The sequence below is a fragment of the Crocodylus porosus genome, unplaced genomic scaffold (assembly GCF_001723895.1).
Source record: "Crocodylus porosus isolate Cpor-Errol unplaced genomic scaffold, CroPor_comp1, whole genome shotgun sequence".
In the NCBI taxonomy this organism is placed as follows: Eukaryota; Metazoa; Chordata; order Crocodylia; family Crocodylidae; genus Crocodylus; species Crocodylus porosus.
Genome location: NW_017728907.1, coordinates 50,458,072 through 50,484,109, shown reverse-complemented (window position 1 = coordinate 50,484,109; position 26,038 = coordinate 50,458,072). Strand labels below are relative to the sequence as shown.

Sequence of the window (26,038 nt, the reverse complement as noted above, 5' to 3'; positions counted from 1 at the left end):
CTGGGATTAGCATTTCTGTGAACCAGAAAATTAAAAAAAAAAAAAGAATAAGAAAATTAGGGATGGTCTCCAGCCTCCACAAGACGCTTGCAATTAAAAGGCCCGTATTTCCGTGTGCGCGCGTGCCTGCGTGTGTACATAATACGTGTCTACAATTAACCAAAAAAAATTGGCAAATTTAGATCTCATTCTCTTTATATTTTAAAACTTTATTTCCCTGCAAGGGATTAAACTGAAAATAAAGAAATCTATGGCAACCGTGTCTTGCTGTTTTTACTGTTACCCCTACCAAGCGGGGTAGATCTAGATGAGATTTGTGGCTGAGGTCCTGACTTCTTATAGGCTTTAAAATTCCCTGAGCCCATTTGAAAAAAAAAAAATCATCTTTATTTTCTTTTGTTAAGCAATGCCTTTGGAAAAAAAGATAGAGGGCAACATGCTGCCTGCTCCATATTGTTTATATGGTCTTGACTCTGTGTTTGAATTGGAGTTTTAAGTATGTAATTTTGCCTACTTTGGGGATTGACCCTGGCTAAATTCCAGCACAAGTAGTTGCATCCTAACTATTAAGTCTCCCTCCCATCTGTCCATAGTTTCAAATGGCATAGTAGCATGTCCATCCCTCGCAACCGCTCAGTATGTGGTTAAACAGCTGGCATGTTCCACCCTAGAGGTGTCCGCATTTTAATTCAGGGTGAAGCCGTTCCTGGAGAATGATTTCTCTGCCTGTTGTTCCTCTGCACATTTGCCTCCTGTCTGTGTCCCATACCGTGCTGATTTTGAATCTCTCTAGCCCGTCTTTTGGCAGAGGCAGGCTCAGGCCAACGTAGCTAAAAACAAGGTGAAGCCCAGTCCAATAAATGTCATTTGCAAGCATTTTTACCTTTATTTGGCACTGTGCTAAGCCTTGTATCAAGCGTAGTGCAGGGGGCAATTGGCTTTACAATATGAATAGAACCCCGCTGGTTTTCTTGTCGCCCCAGGGGGACATTTATCACAAGTGAGAGAGCAATTACCGTGCAGTTTAAACTCGCTGCAGTAAATCTCGGTTTTTAAAAAGGGAGCTAACTTTGTTGTTGCAGGCTTGGCTTTGTGTCATTAGACTCGCAACCCTTGCTGTTTGCATAGCCTTCCCTCCTACACGAGCTGAATAGCTAGTGACGCGGCTTCCTTTAATTATAGATTACCCCCATTTATAATGTATGAACCATTTTAATAAAAGGATACACTTTAATATTAATGGTCCTTTGTGCCCTGCATAGGGGACCTCGTTTAAGGATCTTTGTCTCTCTCTCTCCACCCCACCCTCCCCCTGCAGTAAACCTGAAGCCAGGAGCTGAGCAGAAAGTGGTGTTCATCACAGCTCGTGTCCACCCTGGGGAAACTCCATCTTCCTTTGTGTGCCAAGGTAAGAGCCTGCTACGTCACTGTCTGGAGTAATGGCCAGAGATGGACATCTCTCTCTCTTTCTGTCTCCTACGTGCTCCTTGATGCTGCCCTCTGCTATCTCCAGCATCTCAGGCCGGAGCATTGCATCGAGCTGCCGTCCTTCGTTACTTGGTGTAGTTAAGAAGCTGTCTATTTTTCTAAAGGTCTTGTTCAAAGGAGCACAGTTTTCTGTGTCTGATAGCTGTTACATGCACAAAGCATCCGTGCTAAAAATAGCAAGGAAATCGCCCAGCTCCTATTGACAAAAGCTTGGTATCTGAGGCTTCTGGGTAAAAAAAAAATATATATATATATCAAAAAAATCCTGGTGTGTGCGTGTGTGTGTGTGCACACTCTTTAACGTGATTTCATCCAAGTGGGCTTGAATTCTTTATTATCAATGCCTAGCAAATGTAATAGGGCCACAGTAGCAATGGTCTCGGCTGGTGTAATTCAGCACGACTCCACAGATGCCACTGGGGCTATACTGCTTTCTTACTTCAGTGGTGGATCTGGCCCTGTGTATCAGATAAGTCTCATTAGTCACCGTGCACACCATGCTTATTACATAGGCTGCCTACGTGGGCTTGTGTTTAGCCCTGGTCACTTGAAAAGGCCTGGATAGATTCAGGGCCTCGTCCTCTTGGCAGGTCTCTGGTACCTCTCATGGGGGATCTGTTGCAAATGGTGGCCTCTTATCTCTGAGTGTCCTCTAGGTCAGTGGTCTCCAAAGTGGGGTGCGCAAGACGATCCATTGGGGTGTGGGAATAAAATATTAGAACTTCTATTCAGGTGTATATTTATATAAATATACATATATTGGGGGTGCGTGCTCAAAATTTTTTTACTGATAGGGGTGCACAAATATAAATATACATATATAGGGGGTACGTGCTCAAAATTTTTTTACTGATGGGGTGCGCGATCAAAAAAAGTTTGGAGACTAGTGCTCTAAGTTGCAGAGCTCTCTCCTTATGGGACTCCCCATTCAGTCTTAACATTGCCCCTTCTTTGAATCTGTGCCAAACCTCCCTCTGCCCTCTCTTAATGACGCAAATCTATTTAGTTCGGCTCTCTTAGCTTCTCCGTTGCCCCTTCCTTTACAGATGGATGGGGATAGAAATCCTGGTGGGGGAGAGTGGAGAAGGGAATGGGTTTCTGCTTCCGTCCCCTCTTTGACAACAACGAAACCAGCCCTGGGTCCAGTGTCGCTCCCCACCCGATAACCCAACTAAACTCGAGTGGCTGACTCAGGGCAACCCACCTTCTCCTTGTCTGTCTGTTGAACCTTGCCTGCCTGAGATGGGTGCTGAGCGAAGTGAGATGCAGAGGAGCTCACAGCTGGAGCCTATCCCATAAAACCTTGAAGTTCCCGAGATTTTTTTTTTTTTGGCTATCTGCCCTGGGATGAAACAGACTTTCAGAAATTCTTGAGGAAACTGAGAGATCCTTGTATAACCAATGGTGGGGTGGCATGGCTGCTCACCCAGGATGCTGAAAAGCCCATCTCAGGTTTGAATCCTTGCCCTGCTCTAATCATTAAGTTGTAGAGTCAGCCTTTCTCTAGTCCAGGGGTGGCAAACATATAGCCTCTAACCTGGCTGTAGCCAGAGACTTCTGCCCTGGTTCTGGCTGTGATGAGGGTCCTTCCTGCGGCTGCAGCCAGGTGCCTGGGTGCGACCTGTGGCTGTGGAGCCTGAGCAATGCTATGTCCTGTTCCCACAGTTGTGGCCAGGTGCCTAGGTGGGAGCCCCAGCAGCACTGTGGGTGGAAGCCGGGCACCACAGCTTGTCCTTGTGATGGCCGTCAAGCTGCCGTAGTGTCCGGCTTCCTCCCTAGGGCTACCGCACTGCAGCTCTTGCCAACCTGGCTACCAAGCACCCGGGTGAGAACAGTGGTACTGGAGGCCCAGCAGCACCACAGGAAGAAACCCAGCAGCACAGCATCTTCTCCTGAGGGCAGCTGAGCACTTGGGATGCTGGGCCTCTTTCCTCTAGGTCCGGACCGCCGGAGCATGCACTGGGCATGCTGGATCCAGCCAGCATGGGGAGGAGTGTCTCTGAGCCTGATCCAAGTTATGGGGCCAGCCCCGTGCCACTCATCTCACCTACAGACCAGTCCCACACCACTCATCCGGTCCATGAGGCCAGATGAGTTTGACAGCTCTGCTCTAGTTCGGTGTACATTTATTTACGCAAAGCAATACGGCTCTGAAGAGAGACTGAGTGACCCACTTCCCAACAGCCAGTCGCCTGGTGTTGAGGGCAGACAGGCTGGTATTTTTGCTGTGTGCCTAAGCTATATCTGTCCTCTCTCTCGGTCTCTGTCACTCTGTCTGTCTCTCTCTTTCTCTCCCTCATTTCAACCAAGCCCAAGACAGCTTCTGAATGAAAGAAAACACTGAGTTTCGAGAGAAAGGTCTGGTTTCTATGAATCGGCATTTTCAGCTGCAAAAAATACATTTCTATAGGAGCTGCCCAACGAGGAAGGGAAATAAGTTAACCAGTATCCTGAGTGGAAGACCTGAGTCTCCATGGTGATGGCTCTTTACCTTTACGGATCCCATTGAAATGTGTGAATTTTGGGACTGGACCCTTCTTCGGGATGGTTTGGCAGGGAAGATAATGCCCATCCCCTGCCAGAAGAATGCCTCACGGCCTTGTTACACACTGCAATTTGAGGTGCTCAAATGTTGATAGCTGGAGTTTGGAGTGGTCACACCTTAAGGCTAAAAATCTTCTCTGACCATCCCTGACCTAACCTGGGACTGGTCAGGAGAGGCCTGGCAAGCAGGGGGCTGACTTGTAGCTACACCTGTGAGTTGCCACCATAGGGGTGGTGAGCCAGGACAGGCTTCTAGCCCTACTCTAGGTGCGGGGGTGTTGAGAGATAGGTGGTGCTGGGGGGGAGGGGGAAGAACATGAAGCTGGGAGGTGGAGGGTTAATGGGATGGGGTGAGTAATGAAATGAAGGGTGGAAAGGAAATGGAGGTGGGGGAAGGGTGGTGAAACTAGGCAATTCAGCCACTGAAGGGTTAAAAGCAGAATTAAAAAAAGTTAAAGTAAATTAAAGAAAATCTCATTTTTTAATAAATTGGATATTAGGATTCAGGTATTGGGTGATGCTGGTCATGCTTCTCACGGTGGCTTTTAGTGGTGAGGGAGGATGCTTTTTGGGAAGCTACTGCCCCAGTCTTGGGAAGGAAGGCCCAGCTCATGGGGACCCTATCTAGCTCCCTACTTTGTTTCCCCCACACCTCTGCAGACCCCACTTCTGGACCCATCCATGCCCTGCATCCTGACTCAATGCTCGTGGTCTGTAGGCTGTTGCATGAGGTACTTTGCACCTCCCCTGCAAATCCCCCTTTGCAGAGCAGGCAGGCTAGCCTTGGCCCAAGTTGCACCTCTGGATGGATGCGGGAAGGTCGGCATGTTAAACTCATTCGGTATACTCCTGGGGGCAGGAGGCAGAGTTGGCTCAGTGCCAGAACCACCGCCTGAGTGACAGAGTTCATGGGGTGGGAAGTTTGTCCACACAGAAAAGGAGGGTGAGGGAGGGAACACTGCAGGCTGGGATGCTGAAGGACTGCAACTTCGGTGGCTCACCTGTGGGGAGTGGCCACACACTAATGGAACTCAAGCTCGGTAACACAGATCAGACAGAAACCTTGGAGGTGGAGGTGGAGGTATTAATGTGTGGACAATCCAGGGGTTAAGAACTCCAGGAGCTGCCTGAAATGAATGTGCAACAAGGCCCTCCGACTCATAGACCAAAGGCTTAGCAGGCTATTAGTTTCCTACAGTAGCATAACCCATGTAAGGGATTTATAGGTCACGTGGGGGGATGTCAACACCCATGGGACCAGAGAACTCTGCCTCACTACCAAGGCAATAAGACCCACCCACTTGCTTCTACTTACATGCATTAACCATGGAAATAAGGTGGTGAGAGCACCCTGGGAATCCATATGCCATCATGCTCAACCCAAGATCTGGGTTTCTAGAGCAGCAGTTTGGGATACTCTCACTGGCTAGGGACAGAAATTACTCATAAACCGGTATTAGTGATCAGAAACTGGTTCCAGTCTGAAACATGACAGAAGTTCAGTGCACATAAACTGGTTTCAAAATGGCTGAAACAGGTTTAAGGTAAACCTGGATGGATGTAGTATCAGGCATAACTGACTTAGGTTAAATCAGTTTACTGAACTTGTGTCCCAGATCCCCTCCAGCTTCAAGTTGATTCATAGTCCTTAGCATCCCAAGATACTTTGCACCTCCCCTGCAAATCCCCCTTTGCAGAGCGGGCAGGCTAGCCTTGGCCCAAGTTGCCTGCTCCAGCCCAGCAGGGAGGCGTGCTCTAGTGCCTGCCGGCATCTGGCCTGGGCCACGTGGCTTCATTTCCAGAATCAAAAGCGAATGTCTGTTCACCTGCTTATCTGTCCAATCTACACAGCTTAGACTAATCCTGGGCCTTGGGCTTTTTGACTCTGTACTTAACTACTGTGTTCTCACTGCCTTGTTTCTGGAGTTGATGCACAGGGGATGAGAGTAAAACGGATCTCTCTGCTATTGTAGTGTAGATGTACCCTTGGCATTTGCTAATTTATTTTTCCTTGGATGCTCTTTGACTTTGTTTGACCCTACATGTAGGTGTCCGTGTAGCCTCGTTAGCTCAGGGTTGAGGCATACAGCTAGAGCGATGCTTAGTAAATATAATTATTCTATTTTGATGATGAAGAATTATTCAACAGGAAAGCAGCAAACTGTTCCGAAGCAGGGACAAATTTAGCCTGATGAGGAACTGGATAGAAGTCATGCTCTGATTGTCTTCCAGAAAGACTTTATGCTTTGGAAAGAATTTAAGAAAAAAGACGAGAGAGAGAAAGGAGAGGGTCGTGGAGAAGCACATTGGAAACTTGCTGTGACTGCAGTTACGATGCACGCTTGACTGGCTCGGGAATGCAGCGAGATGAGCTCAGTGAACTCCACTGTGCATCGAGCCATTCCACCCAATGCAGATGAAGTTGCCTTGTGCGTATAATTAGTGTCATAAGTGATGGGAAAAAGGAAGCAAAGCCCCAGAAATGAAGTGCGTTTCCAGTCCATTTCTATCTTGGTTCAGCATTGCCAAACACGAAATCAGGTATTTGCTTCAGCTTTGGGAACTTTTGCAGGAAAAAAAGGGGAAAAAAATAGCATCACTTGGCAGGCAGGCACCTGGAATGGGGAAGGATTTCTTTCAGCAGTCTTGGTAGGCACATTGGCAGAGTGAGATGTTTTAATGTGAGAGATGAATCCAAAGCCAGTGCATGCAGTACATGGCAGTTATTTGCGGTTTACAGATGTCTCTTGGATGGTTTGAAGTGATTACACATGCCACCTGTATTGCACAGATAGGGGAAACTAATCCCCAAGATTAGACTGGATGTGAGCTAGGGTGAGACATCATCTGTTAGAGGGAGGGCAGGGCTGTAGCTGCCAAAGCCTTAAGGAATGGTAAACGGAGCAAACAGCACCAGCTTAAAGGAAGGATGCATGGACGATTTGTCTTAAAAATGTTTGGCTCTTGGTTGTCTTGTTTCATTCACAAAACCCTCTATTGAGTCCTGAGCTCTTGTCTTCAAGGTGCCTCATTCCTTGTTCCTGCCTCCCCCACCCCTTGTTTTTTTTTTTTAACATATCCCTTTGCTCTGCCCAAGCTTCAGGGCCGAGCTCTTTCTGGCCTTTCTATCTAGACACTCCCTCGGTGCTACTGCTAGGAAGAGCCCAGCCCAGGCTGTGATGCCTTCTGAGCACGTTGGGCTTTAGCGCTTGGTGTGGATGTGGGGAGGTGAAGCTCCTCTCTCGTGGGTAGTCCTGAGCTCAGCAGGGAGGCAGTATGGACAAAGCCTGAGCATTTCAGTGCAGACAAAATTCAGGAGCTTTTACTAATAGCTCAGTGTGATTGATTGATATTGTGTTGGAAAAGTCAGAAGCCCTTCAGGTCGCTCCTGCTAGCAGAGCTGATCTAGTAATGGCGGTGGGAACGTTCGCTGACATCCCCCGGTGTAGGCTCCCTTGTCTCCTGCTCCCGTGAGCGTGTCCTAACCAGCTATTCCCCCGTGTAGAGTCTCCCTCTCCAGTGCTTTGTCCTTCAAAATCTCACAGAAGCTTTTCTACCCCCTAAACCTTCCTGCCGCCCAGCAGTAACGGAGGTAGAATCAGACAGTGGAAAAGGCCAAGTGAACGGAAAGACCCGCTGAAGCATGTACTAAATCATCTCTCCCTTTGTCCATCAGCTGTTTCCTGTCAGTGCCTGTATAGCTTGGAAGCTTCTTGAGACATGAGCCTCATCGTTTTAGCTTCAGGCTTACCTGAAACATGCCTACCCTTTTGGTACCACAGTTACAACGGTGGCCCTGGTCCATTCAGTGACCCTGTGGTGACTTGGTTGAGGGGACAGGGTAAAGGATGTATTTTTACTTGGCACCCCACAGCAGAGTGAAGGCCCAGACATGAGTAGTATTCGTTTGGTCAGACTAATTAGTTTTTGCCATTTGGTCAAGCAGCAAAGACTCTCGTGACCAAAGCAGACTTTTCTATGTCTAGAAGGGAGAGGAGGTATTGCTAGGTTTGCAAAGCTTTCCTTTCGCCATTTTGATCAGGTAGACCCTGCCTGAATTTACTTGGGTATATTACTAAGCCAAATACTTTCATTTCATATTTTGCCACTTTGCATCATTTAATATCATAGTAAATGGTGTCGCTTCATGTCAGGTCCCATTATTACAATATGGGGCTTATCACATGAGGCAACATCTCAGGAGTTGAAGCAATGTATTGTGCTGCACTAGAGATTTTTTTTTTCCTTTTATGTTATACAGAAGACTTTCTGTCAAATATATGCCACATGGGCTGTTAAGCTTGGTAAGAAGTGCTCGGCCTGCAGAATGGATGGGAAGGGAGCATTGGCCAGTAGCAACACTAATGTGATAGTTTAGGAAGGAGCTATATGTAGGCAACTGGAATTAAATTTGAATATTTACATCTTGCCAGGTGAGTAGGTGTTGGACTGAAGTCAGAGTAAACCCAATGTATGAGAAGCCTTATTTGCTATCTGACACATTGTGGGTGGTCAGAAGTGAGTCTCAGGGAATGTAAATGATCATGACTTGCATCATCTACCAACTTCTTGGTGTCTTTTATTCCTACTATGTTTTTGTTCACTGCTCACCACCAAGTTATCTTCAGTGCACTGTACACAGAGAAATATTTCTCTTGCCCTCTCCAACTATATGGTCTGGATTTGAAATTTTCTTTGTTCACACTGGAGGTTTACATCAGAGAAGATTGGTCTGCATCCATGGATACTTATCATCCACTTTCTGATATTTTCCCCTCCCTAGCCTTTTGGAGTGCATGGCTGCAGGTTTGGTACCGGTCGACTAAGCAGCAGCCATGCAGACAAGGACCTGGGGGTTACAGCAGACAATAAGCTGGACAGGAGCCAGCAGCGTGCCCTTGGTGCCAAGAAGGCTAGCGGCATCCTGGGTTGCATTAGTAGGAGCGGTGCCAGCAGATGGAAGGCAGTGATTCTTCCCCTCTGTTAGCACTGGGGAGGCCCCATCTGGAGTCCTGTGTCCAGTTGTGGGCCCCCCACTACAGAAAGGATGTGGACAAGTTGGTGAGGGTCCAGCAGAGGGCAATGAAAATGGTTCAGGGACTAGGGGACATGACTGATGAGGAGAGGCTGAAGGAACTGGGCTTATTTAGTCTGGAGAAGAGATGACTGAGGGGGGATTTGATAGCAGCCTTTAACTACCTGTAGTGGGGTTGCAAAAAAGATGGAGCTGGGCTGTTCTCAGTGGGGCAGATGGCAGAACAAGGAGCAATGGGCTCAAGCTGCAGCAAGGGAAGTTGAGGTTGAATATTAGGAAAAACTTTCTCAATAGTAAGGTGGTGAAGCACTGGAACGGGTTACCTACAGAGGTGGTGGACTTTCCATCCTTGGAGGTTTTTAAGACCAAGCTGGACAAAGCCTTGGCTGGAGTGATGGACACGGGGCTAGTCCTACTTGGAGCAGGGGTTTAGACTAAGTGCGACTGCCCGAGGTTCCTTCCAATCCTCATTTTCAATGATCCTATGTTTCCTTTGAGGCTTAAGAGGTCCAGATCAGTGTGAATTACACACCCAGCAGGAGAAGGAAAAGATTGCAGCATGACAGGCCACCAAGCAAGCATAACTTTCAACATGTGACACCGACTCTGAGAAAGATACCCCACCAAGTAACCCACGCCACGCACAGCCATCGCACCTGAACGTGTCTTTACATGTGCATCTTACTATTTGTTACCCATTGATGAGATACGAGCCAAGGCTTTTGTGGTTTTTATCCTGCAGCTTGGTAAAGGGCATCGGAAAGGCTGCCCGCTCCTGAGCCACTAGGACTTGTACAACTTCCATTTTAGCCGGAAGCTGCTTTGTTTTTATCCTGTTCCGATAGCCCCACTTTAAAATGTATTGATGGAAGTGAGGGCCGTTTCCCCTACGGATGTCATAAAACAGCCTGCACTTGGATGTCGTCTCTCTGTTCCTTTAGACGCAGCCATGCAAGGTTTCAAGCCGGACCTCCCAAGAACCTACCGAGTCACACATCGAGCAGCTACCAACAAAAGCTGTAATATTTCACACGTATAGCAACTGCTGGCCTTTAGATTACTACTTGAGGGGGGGAAAAAAGCAAAAATAAAAAGACTCTTGAATGGTCTCTTTAGATTAATGAAGAGGGGGTTTTGCTACTATTACTTCTGTTTTTCTTCCTTTTAAAACTTAAAGTAGTGCTTTGGGTTACAATGTCTTAGTAATTTCCCTCCCCCCCCTAATGCTTAATAGCTCTTCGAGAGACTTTAGGGAAAATAGGGGGAGACAAGGAGAGGTTGCTCACTACAGCGAACAATGAAGCAAGTCCTGGCTAGCAGCATCCCAGACTTTTTGGTGGGTGGGCTTATAGGACTGTTGCATGGATGGATGGCCCTGTGCAGGGGCGGTAGCATGTCTGTGCTATGTTATTTTATCTTTTTTCAATGCTGTTTGCAGTCTGTTCTTGTTGATCTGCCTTCACTTAGCTGGAGCCAGGATTGCTCATTGAAGGGCTTAGCAGCAGGGCCATCAATGCGGTTAGTGGGCTCCCTATAGGTTGAATTCATCCCTCAGGCTGTTGTCATATGCAACTGGGCTCATCCTTTGTGAAATGAAACCAGAACTGATTATTTCCCTGCCATATGCTTTAATTTTTTAAAAAAAAATAAATGTTTTTCCTCGTATGAACAGAGCCAAGTTTGTTTGGGGTTTTTTTAAGTATTATTATTGTTTTTAGAAAATGTATGGTTTTTCACATCTTTGCTCCCAGAGTACTCCTCAGGCTGACTAACCAATTAACTCTTACTGATAGGACTTTTTATGGCTGTGTAATGATAAATGAAAATCTAAAAGCCGTTCAAAACGTGCTTTCTAAAGCCATTGTTAGATCCCCTTTGCAACAGCTCCAGTTTCCCCCAAGATTTGGCAGGGGTCGTGGTTTCTCTTATGCTTGCATTGCATTTGGATTTTAGACTTTCCTTTTCTTTGCAAGCAACAGTGGGTATTGCACTGTACTGCGAGCTGTCTTAGGCCCACGATGGGCAGCTTGTATAAAGACCCTGCCCTGTGCCTTATTTTTCACCCTTTCCTAGGTTTAGTTCCTGCGTATTTTTACATGTCCACATGCATGCCTCCCTACCAATTTTAGCATGTTGTGATAGCATTATCTGGTCATGTACAGAGCATTGTCTAATGCTAAAGGGCTTCTGTCTCTTCAAATTTTAATGGTACATAAATGAGGTTTCAAGCCCTGTAAATTACAGCTTGCAGAGGCATTGCTCTGAATCACTAAATCTCCCTAAGTACCTTCCCTTGTCTGGCTTCTTTTGTGAGGCATTTGCTAGCATGGCAGCGACCACACTGTCTGAATCCAAAAATAAAAATCCATGCCCTGAGCCTTTTTTTTTTTTTTGCCTTAATATACTCTGCCAGGCTGAGGTCCAGAACTGCTGGAGGATGCGGCCTGAGAGGGGAGGGGGATGTATCCCACAGCCAGAATTGCGGATGCTCCAGTCTCATTTTGAACTAAATACTGTTTGACCTCGAACTGGCCTTGAAGCTCACAGGCAGCAAGGGGAACAGGCACTCCGGGGAGGAGAAAGCAGAAGGAAAACAGAAACCTGGGACTGTCATCCAGTGGAAGTGGGGCCAAAAAGGCTTTTAGCTCAGTCTCTTTGCAGACAGCATTGAAGTGAATGCACCGGGTTAGGTCAAGCGACGTAAAATGAAAACCCAGGCATTACTTTTATTTAATGCTCATCATAGCTTTATTTTTAAGACGCGCCTGCTCACCGTCATGGCTGAGAAATCGGCGAAAAGTTTCTGTGCGAGTTTTGCGCCGAATTTATGGGGATGAAGGGGAACGGGCCAGGGACTTGCATCTGTAAGATAAATATCCTGCCAGCTGGCTCCCAAGTGCTATTGTTGTCCTGCAGCTCACTCAGCTGACTGATAATTGAACGTCTTCCCTAAGTGCTTCAGGTGCTTTCTTGTTCTGTCCAAAAAATATTGGGCATTTCATTCCCAGAGAGATTCCAAGATGGTCCCTGAACAATGGTGGCTGTTTTCCAGGTCATAGCACAAGACATTCCTGCAGACCCTAAGTCAGAAGAACAGATCCCGAGGGGAATGTATTAGCATGATGCAGTTCCCTCCACTGCACTAACTTATCCCTAGGAAAAGCAGAGGCAGATCTGAGAAGCAGCCTGGGAATACTCGAGCCTGACGCTCCCTGTTCAAAATTCCTGCTCACCTGACACACTTCAAGGGAAGATGCACTGTGTTTTTCTGCAACAGCTGCTTTCCCTCTCTCTCCCATAAAGCTTTGAAAATATAAGGTGGAATGACATTATCAGGAATAGGGCGCAACGTGCGTTTTGCAATGCAAGAGCCCATGCGACTTCGGCGGCCTCGTGAAACAGTGATGATGATGTCCTCACTTGGTGATTCCCAGCAGAGAATTAATTTCTCCCTAAGAAATCAAAGAAGGGTCCTACAGACCTCTGTGTCAGATGGTGAAAACCTTAGCATTTGCCTGCAAGAGAAGTGCTATTGAGAAAATTTCGAGCCTATGAAGAGAAAAGCATCTTCTCCCACTAGGACTAGGGACAGAAATTACACACGAACAGGTATAAGCAGTTGAAAACACGTTTATATGCACTGAACTTGATTTCAAAATAGCTGAAACCAGTTTAAGATGCAGCTGAATGGATGGATGTGGTATCAGACTGAAGTGATTCAGTTAAATCGGTTTATTGAACTTCTGTTCCAGATTCCTTCCAAGTTAACTTACCATCCCCAAGGATGCTTTGCATCTCATCCAGAAACCCTGCCTCGCAGGGTGGGCAGGCTAGCCTTGGCCCAAGATGTCTGTTCCTGCCCAGAAGGGAGGCATGCTCTAGCGCCCCCCGGTTTCTGGCCTAGGCCACTGCAGGCATGTGGTTGCATTTTCAACATAAAAAGTGAATGTCTGTTTGCTTGCATATCGGTTCCATTTACACCGCTTAGACTAACCTGCAAAGACTGAATCGATTCAGCCTCAGGCTTTTTGATTGTTTGTATTGAGCCAAGGTGACCGGGCCCAATCTGCCTCATTGGAAATGGCTGCAGCAAACCAGTCATTTCAGCTGTGTTTCTGGACTTAACATGAGGTGTGTATTCTGTAGGAGCCAGGTGAGTGCCAAGACAGGTTGCTCTGTAGTACATTATATGGGAGTGATTAGATAAAGGAGAGGCTGCTTTATCAGGTCTTATGCTTATCACTGACGGTGACTAGTTACCCTGAAATCCAAGGAATGTATCTTTAAGGGTATTTTGAAGAAAAGGCGGGGAATCCAAATACAGGCTCAGCCTAAGCAAAACAAACACATAGCCCACCTTTCTTATGAATTTTCTCCCTCTTTTCTTCTGCATTTGACAGCAGGTCAAATGCTGGGATTAATGCTGAATTCTCCAGAAGATCAGTTGCTGACCTGTAAAAGCAAACCAAGCAAACTGGCCTGAGGAGAGATGGCAAAAAAGGATGGGACCCCAGCTAAGAGGATAGACTGGCTGCAGACGTTGATTCTGTTTTGAAGTAAATGTTAGTTTTCACAGTGGCTTAGGCAGGACCCATGGGGACAGAAGAACTAAATTAACTATTTCTCTATCTATGACCTGAAGCCTCTAATCTTGAAATGACAGTATCTGTGCATCAGGCTTAAGAAGGAAACTTAGCTTGATGCAGCCTCTATGGTTTCCTGACCTAATTTTGTCTGTAAAAGTCCAGACATGGAGCCTTTTGTGCAATCCAGTGATGGTTGCATAGTGGTTTTACTTCCGGTGGCCAGTAGTAGATAGATTCGTAAGCCTATCTCTATATTAACCAGCTTCTATATTGACTGGGTTGGTAAGCTTTTATATTGACCCTAGCTGCTATCTTTGTTCCTTCATTCCTTCTCATTAAAATATTGGCCTTTGCCTTCCAGTCATCATCAGCCCAAAGATGATGCAATGGAACTTCTGCAAAACAGATTGGCCAAAGTACAGTAAGACTGTGGACCACAGCATTGTAACAATGCCCATCCAGAAAACATCTGTAGAAGAGGCATACAACCATTTCTGTGGTGCTATTTATAAAGCCTCTTGCACAGCAATCCAACCCATGTTCATCCCATGCCTCAATGTGGAGAGTGCAGCATTCCTAAAGGAGTATGAATCATCTGGCAATCCCCGTGTTGTGGACCACCTCATCGAGTCTTTCAATGCTGCAGATTGTGCTAAATGGGAGGAAACCACAGCAGAGCTAAACATCACTCATTCTAGCCATAAGTGCTAGAGCCTAATCCACTGCCTTGGAGCAGCCCAAACACCATCTGTGCCAAATTGTCCATTAGTCACCCCAAACCAAGTTGTCGGTCACCTACTACAGGTAGCCAAGGCACCATTGGAAAAAGATACAAAGCACACCACTCATCATGAATTGAGGCAATATCTGAAGCAACTTGAAGAATACAACAGCCCTAATCCCTTCTAGGTCACCAAACTGGAAAACGTCTTAAACAGCCTAAAACGTGGCAAAGTTGCTGGTTATGACAACATTTCACCAGAATTCTTGGAGTGACTCGGGCCCTGTGCTCATGTGTCACTAACCCAGTTCTACACAAGAATCATCAGGTCAAGGTCACTCCCAAAGAAGTGGCATATGGTAAATGTTATTGATATTCCAAACCTGGAAAAGACCTCATGCTGGTGGCCAGCTACAGACCAATTGCTCTACTGTTTGTGTGATGCAAGGTCCTTGAGCACCTCATATTTCAATGGATATCCCCAGAAGTAGAGACCATCCTTAGTGTCGATCAAGCGGCCTTCTGCAAGGGCCTCAGCACATGTGATCAAGTACTGGCACTTACCACCTACATCGAAAATGGTTTTCTATGATACAGTATGGCACACTGTCCTGCTTCTAAAGCTGTCAAGAATACTTCCAAGCTGGGTTGTTATATTCACTGAAACACTCCACCATAACAGATGTTTCAGAGTCTACCTTGGGCAGAGGACAAGCGCATGGAGAAGACGGGCCAGTGGACTTCCACAGGGCCCAATGCTGGCCCCAACCCTGTTCAACTTATACATAAGTGATCTACCAGCAACCACATCCTGCAAGTTCATTTATGCTGATGACATCTGCTGTGCCACTCAAGCTCCCTTTTTCTGTACTCTGGACCAGACCCTGGATGAAGATGTGACAAAGCTGGAAAATTACTGTACCGCATGGTGGCTCACACCGAGTCCTGCCAAAACTCTACCCAGTGTACTCCATCTCCACAATGCCAAAAAAGAACTTAACATCTATGTGGGTGGCCAGGGACTAAAGCATGATCCTTGCCCAACATACTTGGGGGTGTCTTTAGACAGAACCCTGACTTTCTGGGAACATCTTAAGAAACCAGCAGCAAAGATCAAATCCCAAAAACAGCTTGCTAGCCAAGCTTGCTGGATCAATGTGGGGAGCTGAATCTAGAAAACTCCAAACCTCAGCTTTTGCTCTATCATAGTATTGTGCACCTGCTTGGTGAAGGTCATTACATACACATCTTGTTGACACTCAGTTGAATGCAACCATGTGTATCATAACTGGAACCCTCCACTCAACTCCCCTCCCCTGGCTTCCTGTCCTTGCAAATACCACTCCCCCACACATCCATTGACTGGTGATGACCCGAAGGTTGGTCAAAACCATTTGTGTGCATCTTACCTATCACTCTACAATGACCTGTTTAATCCACCCAAGGTCGACCTTCCTTTGTAATGCCCCTTATGGAGCAACCTCCCTGACCAAGGTCTGTTTGCATATGCCCTCTGGATCAAGGAACGGGAATCGCAGGAAATCACAAAACACATTTCTTGTGACGAACCATACTCATCAACACGCTGGCTTTGAACTATCATGGTGAGAGTGGTCCCTACTATACAGGCTCAGGACAGGCCAAGGCCCCTGCACAACCAACCTTCACTGCTGAGGCTGCAGTGCTAACCCATCATGCACTTGTGGGTAGATACAAACAATGCCGCACATCACCAAGGAGCATCCTCTCTACAAACTAAGAGGTGGCTTAATAACTTTGAACTCAGCTAATGATGAGGCTATTGCTTGGCTTCGCGGATTTGCATTTGCTAAATAAATAAATACAATTGGAAGTAAGACCTTACATGTGAATTGTTACTTTTGAAGTTGGGAGTGGACAGGGTATAGGGAGGGAAGGGAACACATCTGTGTGTATCAAAAGCTGATCATCTTCCTATGTGTAGGATGAGTTGGGTGGCCAAGAAAGCAGATTTGTGATTGTTCTCCCTCTCCAGTTGGGTCTGTGCATCCTCATTTAAGAGTTTCCTTGCTTCTTGGTAAGTTACTTATACAGTTGCTGTTCGTTTAAGTGGGAACTTTGCTGATTTTAATGTTGCAGGATTGGGTCCATGAATCCCTGCACTTGCAGAGGCATGAAAGGAGATTGTGTGTCTCCCAGTGTCTTTTAGGACCTACGATGAAATCTGACCTTACTGACGTTACTGCCCACTGCTGGAGAGCTGCTGTGTCTCACCTTGGAGCGGCCTCCACTTTGTGGGTATACAAGGAATTAATTGCCTCCACCTATGAAAAAGTCAGCATACACATGAGAGGATGCTCTGCTGCAGAAAAGCATTTCTTCCATTCCTTTTGTCATAATTCAGCCCTTAAGAGCAGAAAAAAATGTGGTGATCGGAGATTGCAATTTATGTTCCCTTTCACCGCATTTAAGGAGAGCAAATGAGGGTGTGAAGCGGCAGAGGTTCAGGATTCAAAAGCGTAGCGATAAAATGAGCTGCAGGGCTCTCTTAGAGTTGTTAAACAGCATTCATCCCTTGCTCAGCAAGCCGGCTTCTTTAAAAAAAACGTGCATAATATAAAGGGAGACATACTCTCCTCTTCTAAAGTGGGATGCAAAACATCATTGTCTGTCCCCTGTAAATCTCTTGGATTGCAGTGTGAAGTATCCCATGGGACAGAGGGTTGTTCTGAGACTAAAGTGTCTGCCCATATTTTACGCGTTGTTAGAGTAACAGAAATTTGGGCTGTTCAGAGATTTCATTAATGTAGCTAGAACTTTAGAAGAAGCTCAGCTTCCAGGTTTGGCATTAGCCGGTACAGGGCACAAGATTGCTTTCAAGATCTATAGGACCCCATGGGCCTGACATGCTATGGAACTGGTTTCCTCTTCTTGTGGTGTTTTGTCCTAAAATTTAAATGTCTCCAGCTGTATAGTTGGGAGAGAGAAACAAGCTTTTGGGCCTGCAATGCCCTTCTTCAGGTGTTGTCCTAAATAACGGCATTTAATGCCTCAAAGCTTGTTCAACATCTCCCCCAAGTGTATAGCTGACCCAGGGGGGAAAAAATCACTGAAAAAAACATTGCTTTGTGCATATTTGTTGGACTATCACAACTATGAAGACACTCCAGCCCTAATCCAGATATATTCAAATCCTCATTTATTCTTCTATCTCTGCTTAACGAAGTACTTTTGCAATATTCAGGCAGGTAGAAAAGACCTTTGGTCCATAAGCTTTGGTCTATAGGATAGAGAAGGGCTTAATCACAAATACCATTAGACAAGGGCCTGTGGGCCTGCCCACAAGTCTTGGCAGGTAAAAAAAGGACCTGCAGTTTGTCTACCGAGTATTTCAGGGTAGGATGTAGAGCAAATGCCATATCTAGCTGAGCTCCTGGGAGTCACAGTGGTTGTTAATTGTTCCCAGTCAGAGTTTGGCCGGGATGCTCATATGAGGAACCACATCTGCAGGGCATCTTTATAGCTACAAGGAATTGGGATGGAGGAGAGGGTGGGGGATAAGGTTAGTTGTGGGTCTAATTTGAACAGCTGCCTAGGATGTTGGTAAGACATGCACCCTAATAAGTCACTGACACCATGTCCAAAGCACCTTTAAGGTTTCCATTGAGGCTTTTTCTCCATGTGCACTCTAAGTGCCCATGTCTTCTTTAGTTTGCCAGATTTGCTCTGATCCAAGCTCCAGGTTTTGCAGAGGCCTGGCAGGTATTGGGTTAAGTATTTAGAAACTCAGACAGATTTTAAACTTATCTTTTAAAAAAAAAGAAGAAAGAAAAGAAAAGCCACTTCCATTCACTTTCAATAGTTTTCCAGTTTTTCCTCACAAGTGATATTAATCTTGCTAGGCTATAGTTTCCTGCTTTGTCTCTTGACCCTTTGTTCTTTCTTTGCCTGCCCTGTTTCAGTTCAGCTGAATTGATTTTTGTTTTCATTTTGTTTTCAGCACCATTCTCTTTGAATTACCCTCCACTCGCCTTCCTGGTTTTGCTGCAGCACTGAAGCTATGGCTGTGAGGAGCCAGCCTTCATGTGCGAGTGGAACTTGGCCACTAGTAACTTTTCTTTAGTGTAAGAGCACTTGGGTGAAAGTCTTCCTGTTACATGCTTTATACATGCTTGACCATGCAAGTACCCATGTATCCCTGGCCCCAGTCTCACAGAGAGGTTTCTGAAAGCATTCTGAAATGGTGAGGAGCATCTCCAAAGCAAATGTCTCTCCAAGGACTAAAGGTTCTTTGGGTAAATCTGTTATCTTTTATTAGACCAACTGGAATAGTTGGAAAAAAAAATTTCTGCAAGCTTTTGGGTTTAAATACCTTTTGTCAGGCTGAGGAAGCATCTACAGTTGGTGTACGCTCTTCAGCAGATGCTTCCTCAACCTGGCCAAGGGTATTTATACCTAAAAGCTTGCAAGGAAGAATTTTTCCAACTATTTGAATTGGTTTAATAAAAGATAACAGATTTACCCCCCAAACCCTTGTCTACCTATGTCCTCAGACCAACATGGCTACAACCTAGACCCCTGTCTCCAAGTAGTGAGCTTTCAGAAGACTCCTTGGACTCTCCTAACGTAGTTTTGACATAGTAGATTCAGGGCTGATGTGGTAAACCACAACAGGAGGGTGATGGAAGTAGGTCAGCCTGACCTGGCTTCCTTCCCTTAGCTAGCAGCATCTCTTGGCACAAATGATGCCTCATGCTGACCAGACCATCATTAAATTCCTTCCAAGTCTGTCTTCTAGACCATGCATCTCATTTTTGACTACCTACAAGTCTGTGAAGTTTTCCAAACCTTTTTCTCTTGAAGGGAGTGTTTGGGCAGAAGTTCACATCATGAAGGTCATAGACTTTTCTCTTTGTTTTTTCTTTTTCTAACAGTTTTTGTTTTTCCTGGCAGAAGGATATGTGACCCTTAAGGAACATTTTCTGAAAAATAAGGAACATCTCGACTTTCTAACTCACGTAGCAGATAATCACTTACTAGATTGACAGCTAATGAAATCACACATTTGTAATCTGTGTTGAGAGTGATGAATCCAGGTCTAATCTCTGCACCTGATCAGTGTGGAAGGCCATTAGCAATGGCTGGAAAATATTCATAATTCTTTCCATGACTTTTCCCCCTGAAATTCAAAATCTTTTTCATTCCACAAGCTTTCATAGTTGCATAGTTGTTAGGGACTGGAAGGGACCTTATGGATAATTGGGTCCAGCCCCCACTGCACTTGGGCAGGAAAGACTGCTGGGATCAGATGACCCCAGCAAGATTGGCATCAAGATGCTTTCTGATGATCAACCCCTAACCCACTTTTTGAAGATCACTTTATGGGGGAGGAGGCAAGTTTCATTTTGTATTATCTTTTGTGTCCATTTCTTCTCTTTTATTCTCTCATTTTGCAAAGGAAAAAGGAAAAAAAAAGTGGGGGGGGGTATAGGGAGGAAACCCTCATAAATAGGCATTTTTCAGGTCTTGAGGGGAAGAAAATGGTGAAAAAATGTTATTTTGGTATGAATTGACAAAAAGGATTTTAATTATAAAATTTAATCTAGTTACATTATATATGGAGGATGGAAGTCTCCTGGTAAGATGAAACAAGGACCAGACACAGCACAAGGAACATCTATGAAAGCTTTTCCATGTTCACCATCTAATTGTCCACTGCAGTGCCTTTCTGAAACCTAACAGGACTGCCACTAACTCTGAGATGGGACTTAAGTCTCCATAACTTTTGCTGAGATGGGCAACATACGTTTACAGGCTTTTGGAGGAGCTAATTACTCCTGCAGAATTGGGTTTCTTTAGCCTCTAAACCCCTCTGCAAGGTAGGGAATCACTGACTTCCTCAGGTGAGCATTAGCAGAACTGCCTGATTGGAAACCGGGTCCAGCTGTTGGTGATAAAAGCAGGCCCTGAGCTGTGGATCCAGCAGTTGCTGCTAGCAGCCAAGGGGAGAACATCACCTGGCCGGAGATGCTGCTCATGTAACATCTTGGAGGCTCAGGGCGGGAACTGTGGGGATAGCAGGAGGTTCCTGGTCCTGGGGCATGACCTGCTGGGACTGTATGGTGTGGTGGGACAGCCGGAGGTGGGGCACTCTCCAGGAAATACCACAGCCATGGCTTCCCAGTGAAGGGCAAGTATGGGGCACCAGAAAGGCTCTGTCCCTGCTGCCTTATGGGTTACCCTGCAGAAGGAAAAGGCTAGGGAAGCACACCCTGAGAACAAAGCAAGGGCCCAGGCTCACAGTGAGGCCTGAGGTAGGACTCAGGCCATGGGAGGGCACCTGAGGCAATGCCCAGTCTCACAGTGAGTCCTGAAGTATATGAAGGAGTTGGGTGTGAGGCTCCAGGGTGTGGGTTGAGGCCCAGTGTCAGGCAGGGGATTGAGGCCCAGTGTTGGGCAGGGGGTGAGGCCCTAATGTGGGACTGTGAGGGGACCAAGAGGGTCCCAAGCCAGGCAGGGAGCCCAAGAAAAGAGAAGGACTGGGAGCCTCAAGTGAGTGAGATTGAGAGCCCAGTGTGAGGGCATGGGAGTGAGAATCCCAACTTGAGGCACTGGAGTGTGGGTCCCAGTGTGAGGGTGTGGGGTTATAGGCCGAGTGTTAGGCCATGGATGCTATCTGTGAAGCATGGGACATGGTATAAGGGGAGGTTCAGAGCTGTGTATAGGCCCTTGGCATCAGGACAAGTAAATGGGCAGCCTCCTACCTTGTTATCAATTTTCAATTGTTTCATTAAAGGCGTGGCAGGAGAGGTAGGTGGGCAGTTAGTCCAGAAAGAAGTGGGTGGGCCAACAATCTGACCAGCCCCATGACGCCCACTTGCTACAAAGAGTCAAGAAAGGAGATGAGAAGTCCTGATGTCTTATCCAAAACCCCGTCTCTCCAGAGGTACTGTTTGTGATAGTATTTTTAGGATGGGACAGACTTTCTTTTGGAGTTAAACTGAAGCCACCAACAAAGTCCTGTAGGCCACCAAATCACTACTGAACCTGCACTGGATTTGAATCAGGAGCTATGAGGTGAAAAGCCCCATTTCCAATTATCATTTTCCTCATCAGATATGAAGTGATGGCACATTTCTTTCTGGCATCTGAAACCAAGGGTCTCGGGGGGATGTGATTTTTCTCCTGGCCCATGCAATGTCTTCCCTCTCTTTCGCTATTCTTTTGAACCCTGTCACTTTTACAAGGACTTGAGCAGAAAAGTTGCCTGTTTCAAAGTTAAGGGTGCTTTCTTGTGGCTAAGATGTTAAAGTCCCATCCACCTATCCCAGGTAAAAGGTAGACTCGCTTAAGTCTTAAATAGGAATTAACTTGTTTTCTTGTTAATATGACCTATTTTAATAAATGGGTTTGTCCAGGGATACATAAGAATGTGGCATATTTTTCACAGGTGCCTCCATAGTTTGCCTCTGTCTTTGTGAATTGGTCAAAGTCTAAACTCGTTATTGCAAAGTGCTTTTGACTAGCCGGACTCCAAGGGCTTCTCTACGTGTGAAAATTAATGTGAACTAAGATATGGTATGAATTTACAGTGCAGCAGTTATTTTCTGAATAACTTCATGTGTGGACATTTTCATTCCAGAACAAGTGCATCTTATATCCCTGTTTCACTTAATCCTCCTTCAAAGTGGATTTGGGAAGAAGTGTGCCTACACATGGAGTTATAACTTGTGGACACTAATTCCTGAATACAAATATCACTTAACAGAATCGACCGCTGCTTTCCTTACCCTGCTGAGACAGAAATGTAGCATGGAAGGGAGCAGTGTCTGTCTTTCTGCCCAACTGGAGAACATGACCTCTTCATGAACGGAGATGTAACTTGTGGTTGCCTCACAAGTGTAATGAGCATTTACCTACTTATTTCCCTCTAATTACCATCATCCTTAGAAAATGCATCTCTGCTTTCACAGCACGATCTTTACTTGTTTACTTGCAGTATATTCTGCTGCCAGGCAGCCAGGAGCACGTCCTAATGGGAGACGCTGGGGGGAAGAGGGAGAAGGGAGTTGTAATTTGCTTCTGTTCCTGCATAGGTAAAATATGCTGTAAATAAAAGAACAAGCCCCTTCCTACTGAAGAGGGGCAGAGATAATCAACTGCAGTGCCCGTCTCTTATACAGACCTCGGTCAGGGGGAATAAAATCTCTTTTCCTCTGCTAAAGCCTAGTGGGAAGTACAACCCAGCAATTCCTCCCCAGCAGCAGTGAAAGCAACCTCCAGATGCACAACTTTTGTCTCCAGTTGAAGGGGAAAAGTTCTGACGCAAACCAGTTTCTCTTGATCACAGGATGTCCTGTGAGAATTAGCTTTTTGTTTAATAAATCACTTCTTTCTTTGCTCTGGTCCGCTCCTGAGCTACCCAGATGTGATGCAGGTATTGCTTGCACTTTTGCTTTCATCGTCTGCCAGGCATTCAAGTCACACGCTCGGCTGTGCAAACGGACCTTTGTGATTCACTTTTAGTTTTGACGCTTCGTCCTTAGAGAGAGACGGCACGCCCACGCAGCCTTCCCTCCAAATCCTTCCACCACCAACACATTTATACACAGGGGTCAATGTATGTAAATCTGCCAGTCTCCCTACTGCTGTTGAATTTGTTCTCTTCTTTAAATCTGCTTTACACAGTACCTTTGGCCAACTCCAGAATGCTTTACAGGATTGCAAGCAGTATGCCGAAAGAGCTCAATTTAGGCTCTGCCAACAAGGCAGCTACCTCTGGGGTGGGAAGTGGGAGCTGTTCCAGTGATACCTATATAATTAGGACAAGAAAGTAAAAAGAGGCTTATGCAGCCAAACGCCAGAAGGGTTTTTCCTCGGTGGGATCAAATTCTTTTCCGTCCAGAGGCTGTGGGTTTTCCATGCAATGTGCTCTGTGGTGAAGGCACGGGGCACGTGATGACCCGGGAATCCCCAGAGGTGACATTGCTGAAGCAGGGGATCTCGGGCTGTCTCCAGCCTTGTTGGTTCGTTTGGACCAAAGGATGGGGAAAAGCCTATAAACGCGAAACAGCAGGAACTGCAAACCTAGTAAAGTGGAAATCAATAAAGCAGTCAAAAGGTGCCATTACAGCTGGCTCGATGTAAGTTTTCACATATCAGCGGTAACGGAAAGGGACTACTTCACTTGTCCCCTCGGGGGAAATGAGGGCAAGTAACTGTACAGGTTTCCTCTAGGAACAGGCTGTCAGCTGCCATTGTTAGGATCTGCAGGAATGCATGCATACAGCGCTTTCGTGCATAAACGGTAGAGAAGGCTATCGACTCCATCTCTTATCCGTGTCAACAGGTAATAATGTTCAGGACTGCACTCTTTAGGCTGGATCACAAGTAAAAATAGAATTCAGCATCCAGCTACCAAAGGTCTCTCTTTTCCCCTTCCAAAATACAGTGAATATCCTACCCCCCACCCCATAACGTGTCTATCCTCAAGGGGGGAGAGTGGTAGGGTTGGGCCTCCAATCAAAGTGGAGGCGCCTTTTCAAAGCGGTGCATGGGAGGTTTCTGGAGCACATCTAGAGGAGTCAAACGTAGAAAACCCCACTGTCTTGGAAGACTTTGTTGCCTCCGGAGGAATTTTCTATTTTAAATGTAGGAAACAGGAAGGTGAAAGAATGGGGTCTTTCAAAATGGCAGAGCATAAAAACATGCCCATGACCTCTGTAAAACACTTTTTGTTGGTTGGCTTTTTTTAAACTGATGCTTTCTGCTTTCTCACATGATTAGGCAATGCATTTGCAAATTTTAGAATCCATTTTAAAAAGCATTTTAAATGCAAGTGTGTCATTTATCTCCAGGCATCATTTATGTGGCACTTTTAAAAAATCTTTAATGCAAACTGTCTCTTGTGGCTTAGATTTAAACATTTTCTTCCTCCGCTTCCGTAGATTTCAAGAAACCCCCTTCTCCCTTTTCACTTCCTTGGTTCAGAACATGTCTCTTTTCTTTGCTTGGGCCATCTGCCTATCTCGGGGTTTTCTACCACTGCAATTGTGCATTAGACAGTGCAGGGGGACTCGGGAGGTGCAACCTGGAGCCTTGACTGAGCCTGTTCTTATAAGTTAGTTTTCAACCTCCATTTCACAGGAATAGGTTATTTTTTGAGACTATTTTTTTTGCTCAGAATGTGTCTGGCAAAACTTCTCTCAAGTCTTTTCCTCAGTTGTTTTGGACTCAGTTGAGTCCTAGATCATCAAGGTGCAAGAAACCGAAAAGTGTTGGCTGGCACCAGGGGGCTGGGGAACCATAGGGGGTTAACTACACTTGGATTAGTTTTTTCCTTGGCCTGATTTGGGTTACTTAGGGTTTTGGACAGGTAGGAGTCTGTGCATGTGTGCATCTGTGTGTGTGTTGGCATCGTTAGATTCTTGGCTGCTGTGCCCTCAGGCTTGCCTGTCTTTGGTCATGACGTGCAAACACTAGGCTGATGATTTGTACTGCAGTACAGCAAGTGGAGGTTGAGATTTTTGTGTGCTAGGCACTGTACGGATGCACAGTGAGCAACAGTCTCTGCTGCAGAGACCTTACAATTCACTTAAATAAGGCACACAAAGAGTGGTGGGAGAAGTAGGGCAGTATTCTTGTCTCGATTGTGTAGATGGAAAGCCAACATATAGAAAATTAAGTGACTCTATTTTTTTTAACCAATCTTGCACAGGAAATCTGTGGCAGAGCTGAGAACTGGACACAGGTCTCTTGAATGTCACGCAGCGTGTTGAGAACCAGACTGCTTTTCTGTTTGTTTTTACCATGACGGCTGGCGAGGGTGTTGGGTTATATTGCAATGCCTATCTTAATTCTGCCTACCAGCGGGCAGATCCTTTGTCCACAGGCTGGAACCGTTCATCCTCAGGTTGTTTTTCCATCCACCCACTTCTCCAAATTGTGACCCTCCTCTACTAGGCAGTAGGTGGAGCAGGACTTGCTGCCTGCTTTTGCAGCTTAGATTTTAGCTGCCTTTAGTATTTGTTAATTCTTCAAAAACTGAGCGCCATAATCCAAAAAAAATAAATGAATTGTACTGCTGTCTGAAGTGCATAAAGTCACAGGAGGGACAGCCTTAGAATAATAATGAACAAGCATGTCATCCTCCCAAACAATGTCTTTAAAATTATTCTGATAAATCCAGAGTAATTCATTAGTAAAACTATATCATCTGATCCCAGCAGTGTTTCCCCAGGAGCTCTTTTGTTTCATCCCAGGGGAAGACACGATACCTCATCCAGGGGGCGGCAATAGACTCATTTCCATGCAAGGAAATCTCCAAGCGCCTTACAGCGCATTAGGAAAATTAAAGAAAACAAAGCCAACCAACAAAGCCACCCACTCAGTCTGCGCCGTGCAGTGAATTTATGAGCCCTTCAGGCAATCCTGCAGCAGCTGCACAGTCCTGAAGATATGTCCCCTCTCTGACAAGTCTGACATGTTCTTCCAGATTAATTTCATAGACTGCTGCTGTTGCACAAATTCTGCTGGCTAATTTTTATGGCTGTTTTTAAAACGATTTTATAGCTAAGTAAGCTTACCTTCGTAATCGGGGCAATCGGATCGCAGCATGAGGGCACGAGCTGACCGCCACAGAGGTCAGAAAGGGGTTGTCCCCGCCGAGCACAATATTGTGCAGTT

General features: G+C 45.9%; 1 protein-coding gene across 1 annotated transcript in view; it reads left to right on the top strand.

Annotated features, from left to right (window-relative positions):
- AGBL4 (ATP/GTP binding protein like 4) overlaps positions 1-26,038 on the top strand; it is a 1,420,095-nt gene that overhangs the window by 1,115,171 nt on the left and 278,886 nt on the right. The window contains exon 7 of the mRNA XM_019530625.1: positions 1,319-1,408. Coding sequence (XP_019386170.1) covers positions 1,319-1,408 — 90 coding nt within the window. The remainder of the gene's footprint in view (positions 1-1,318; positions 1,409-26,038) is intronic.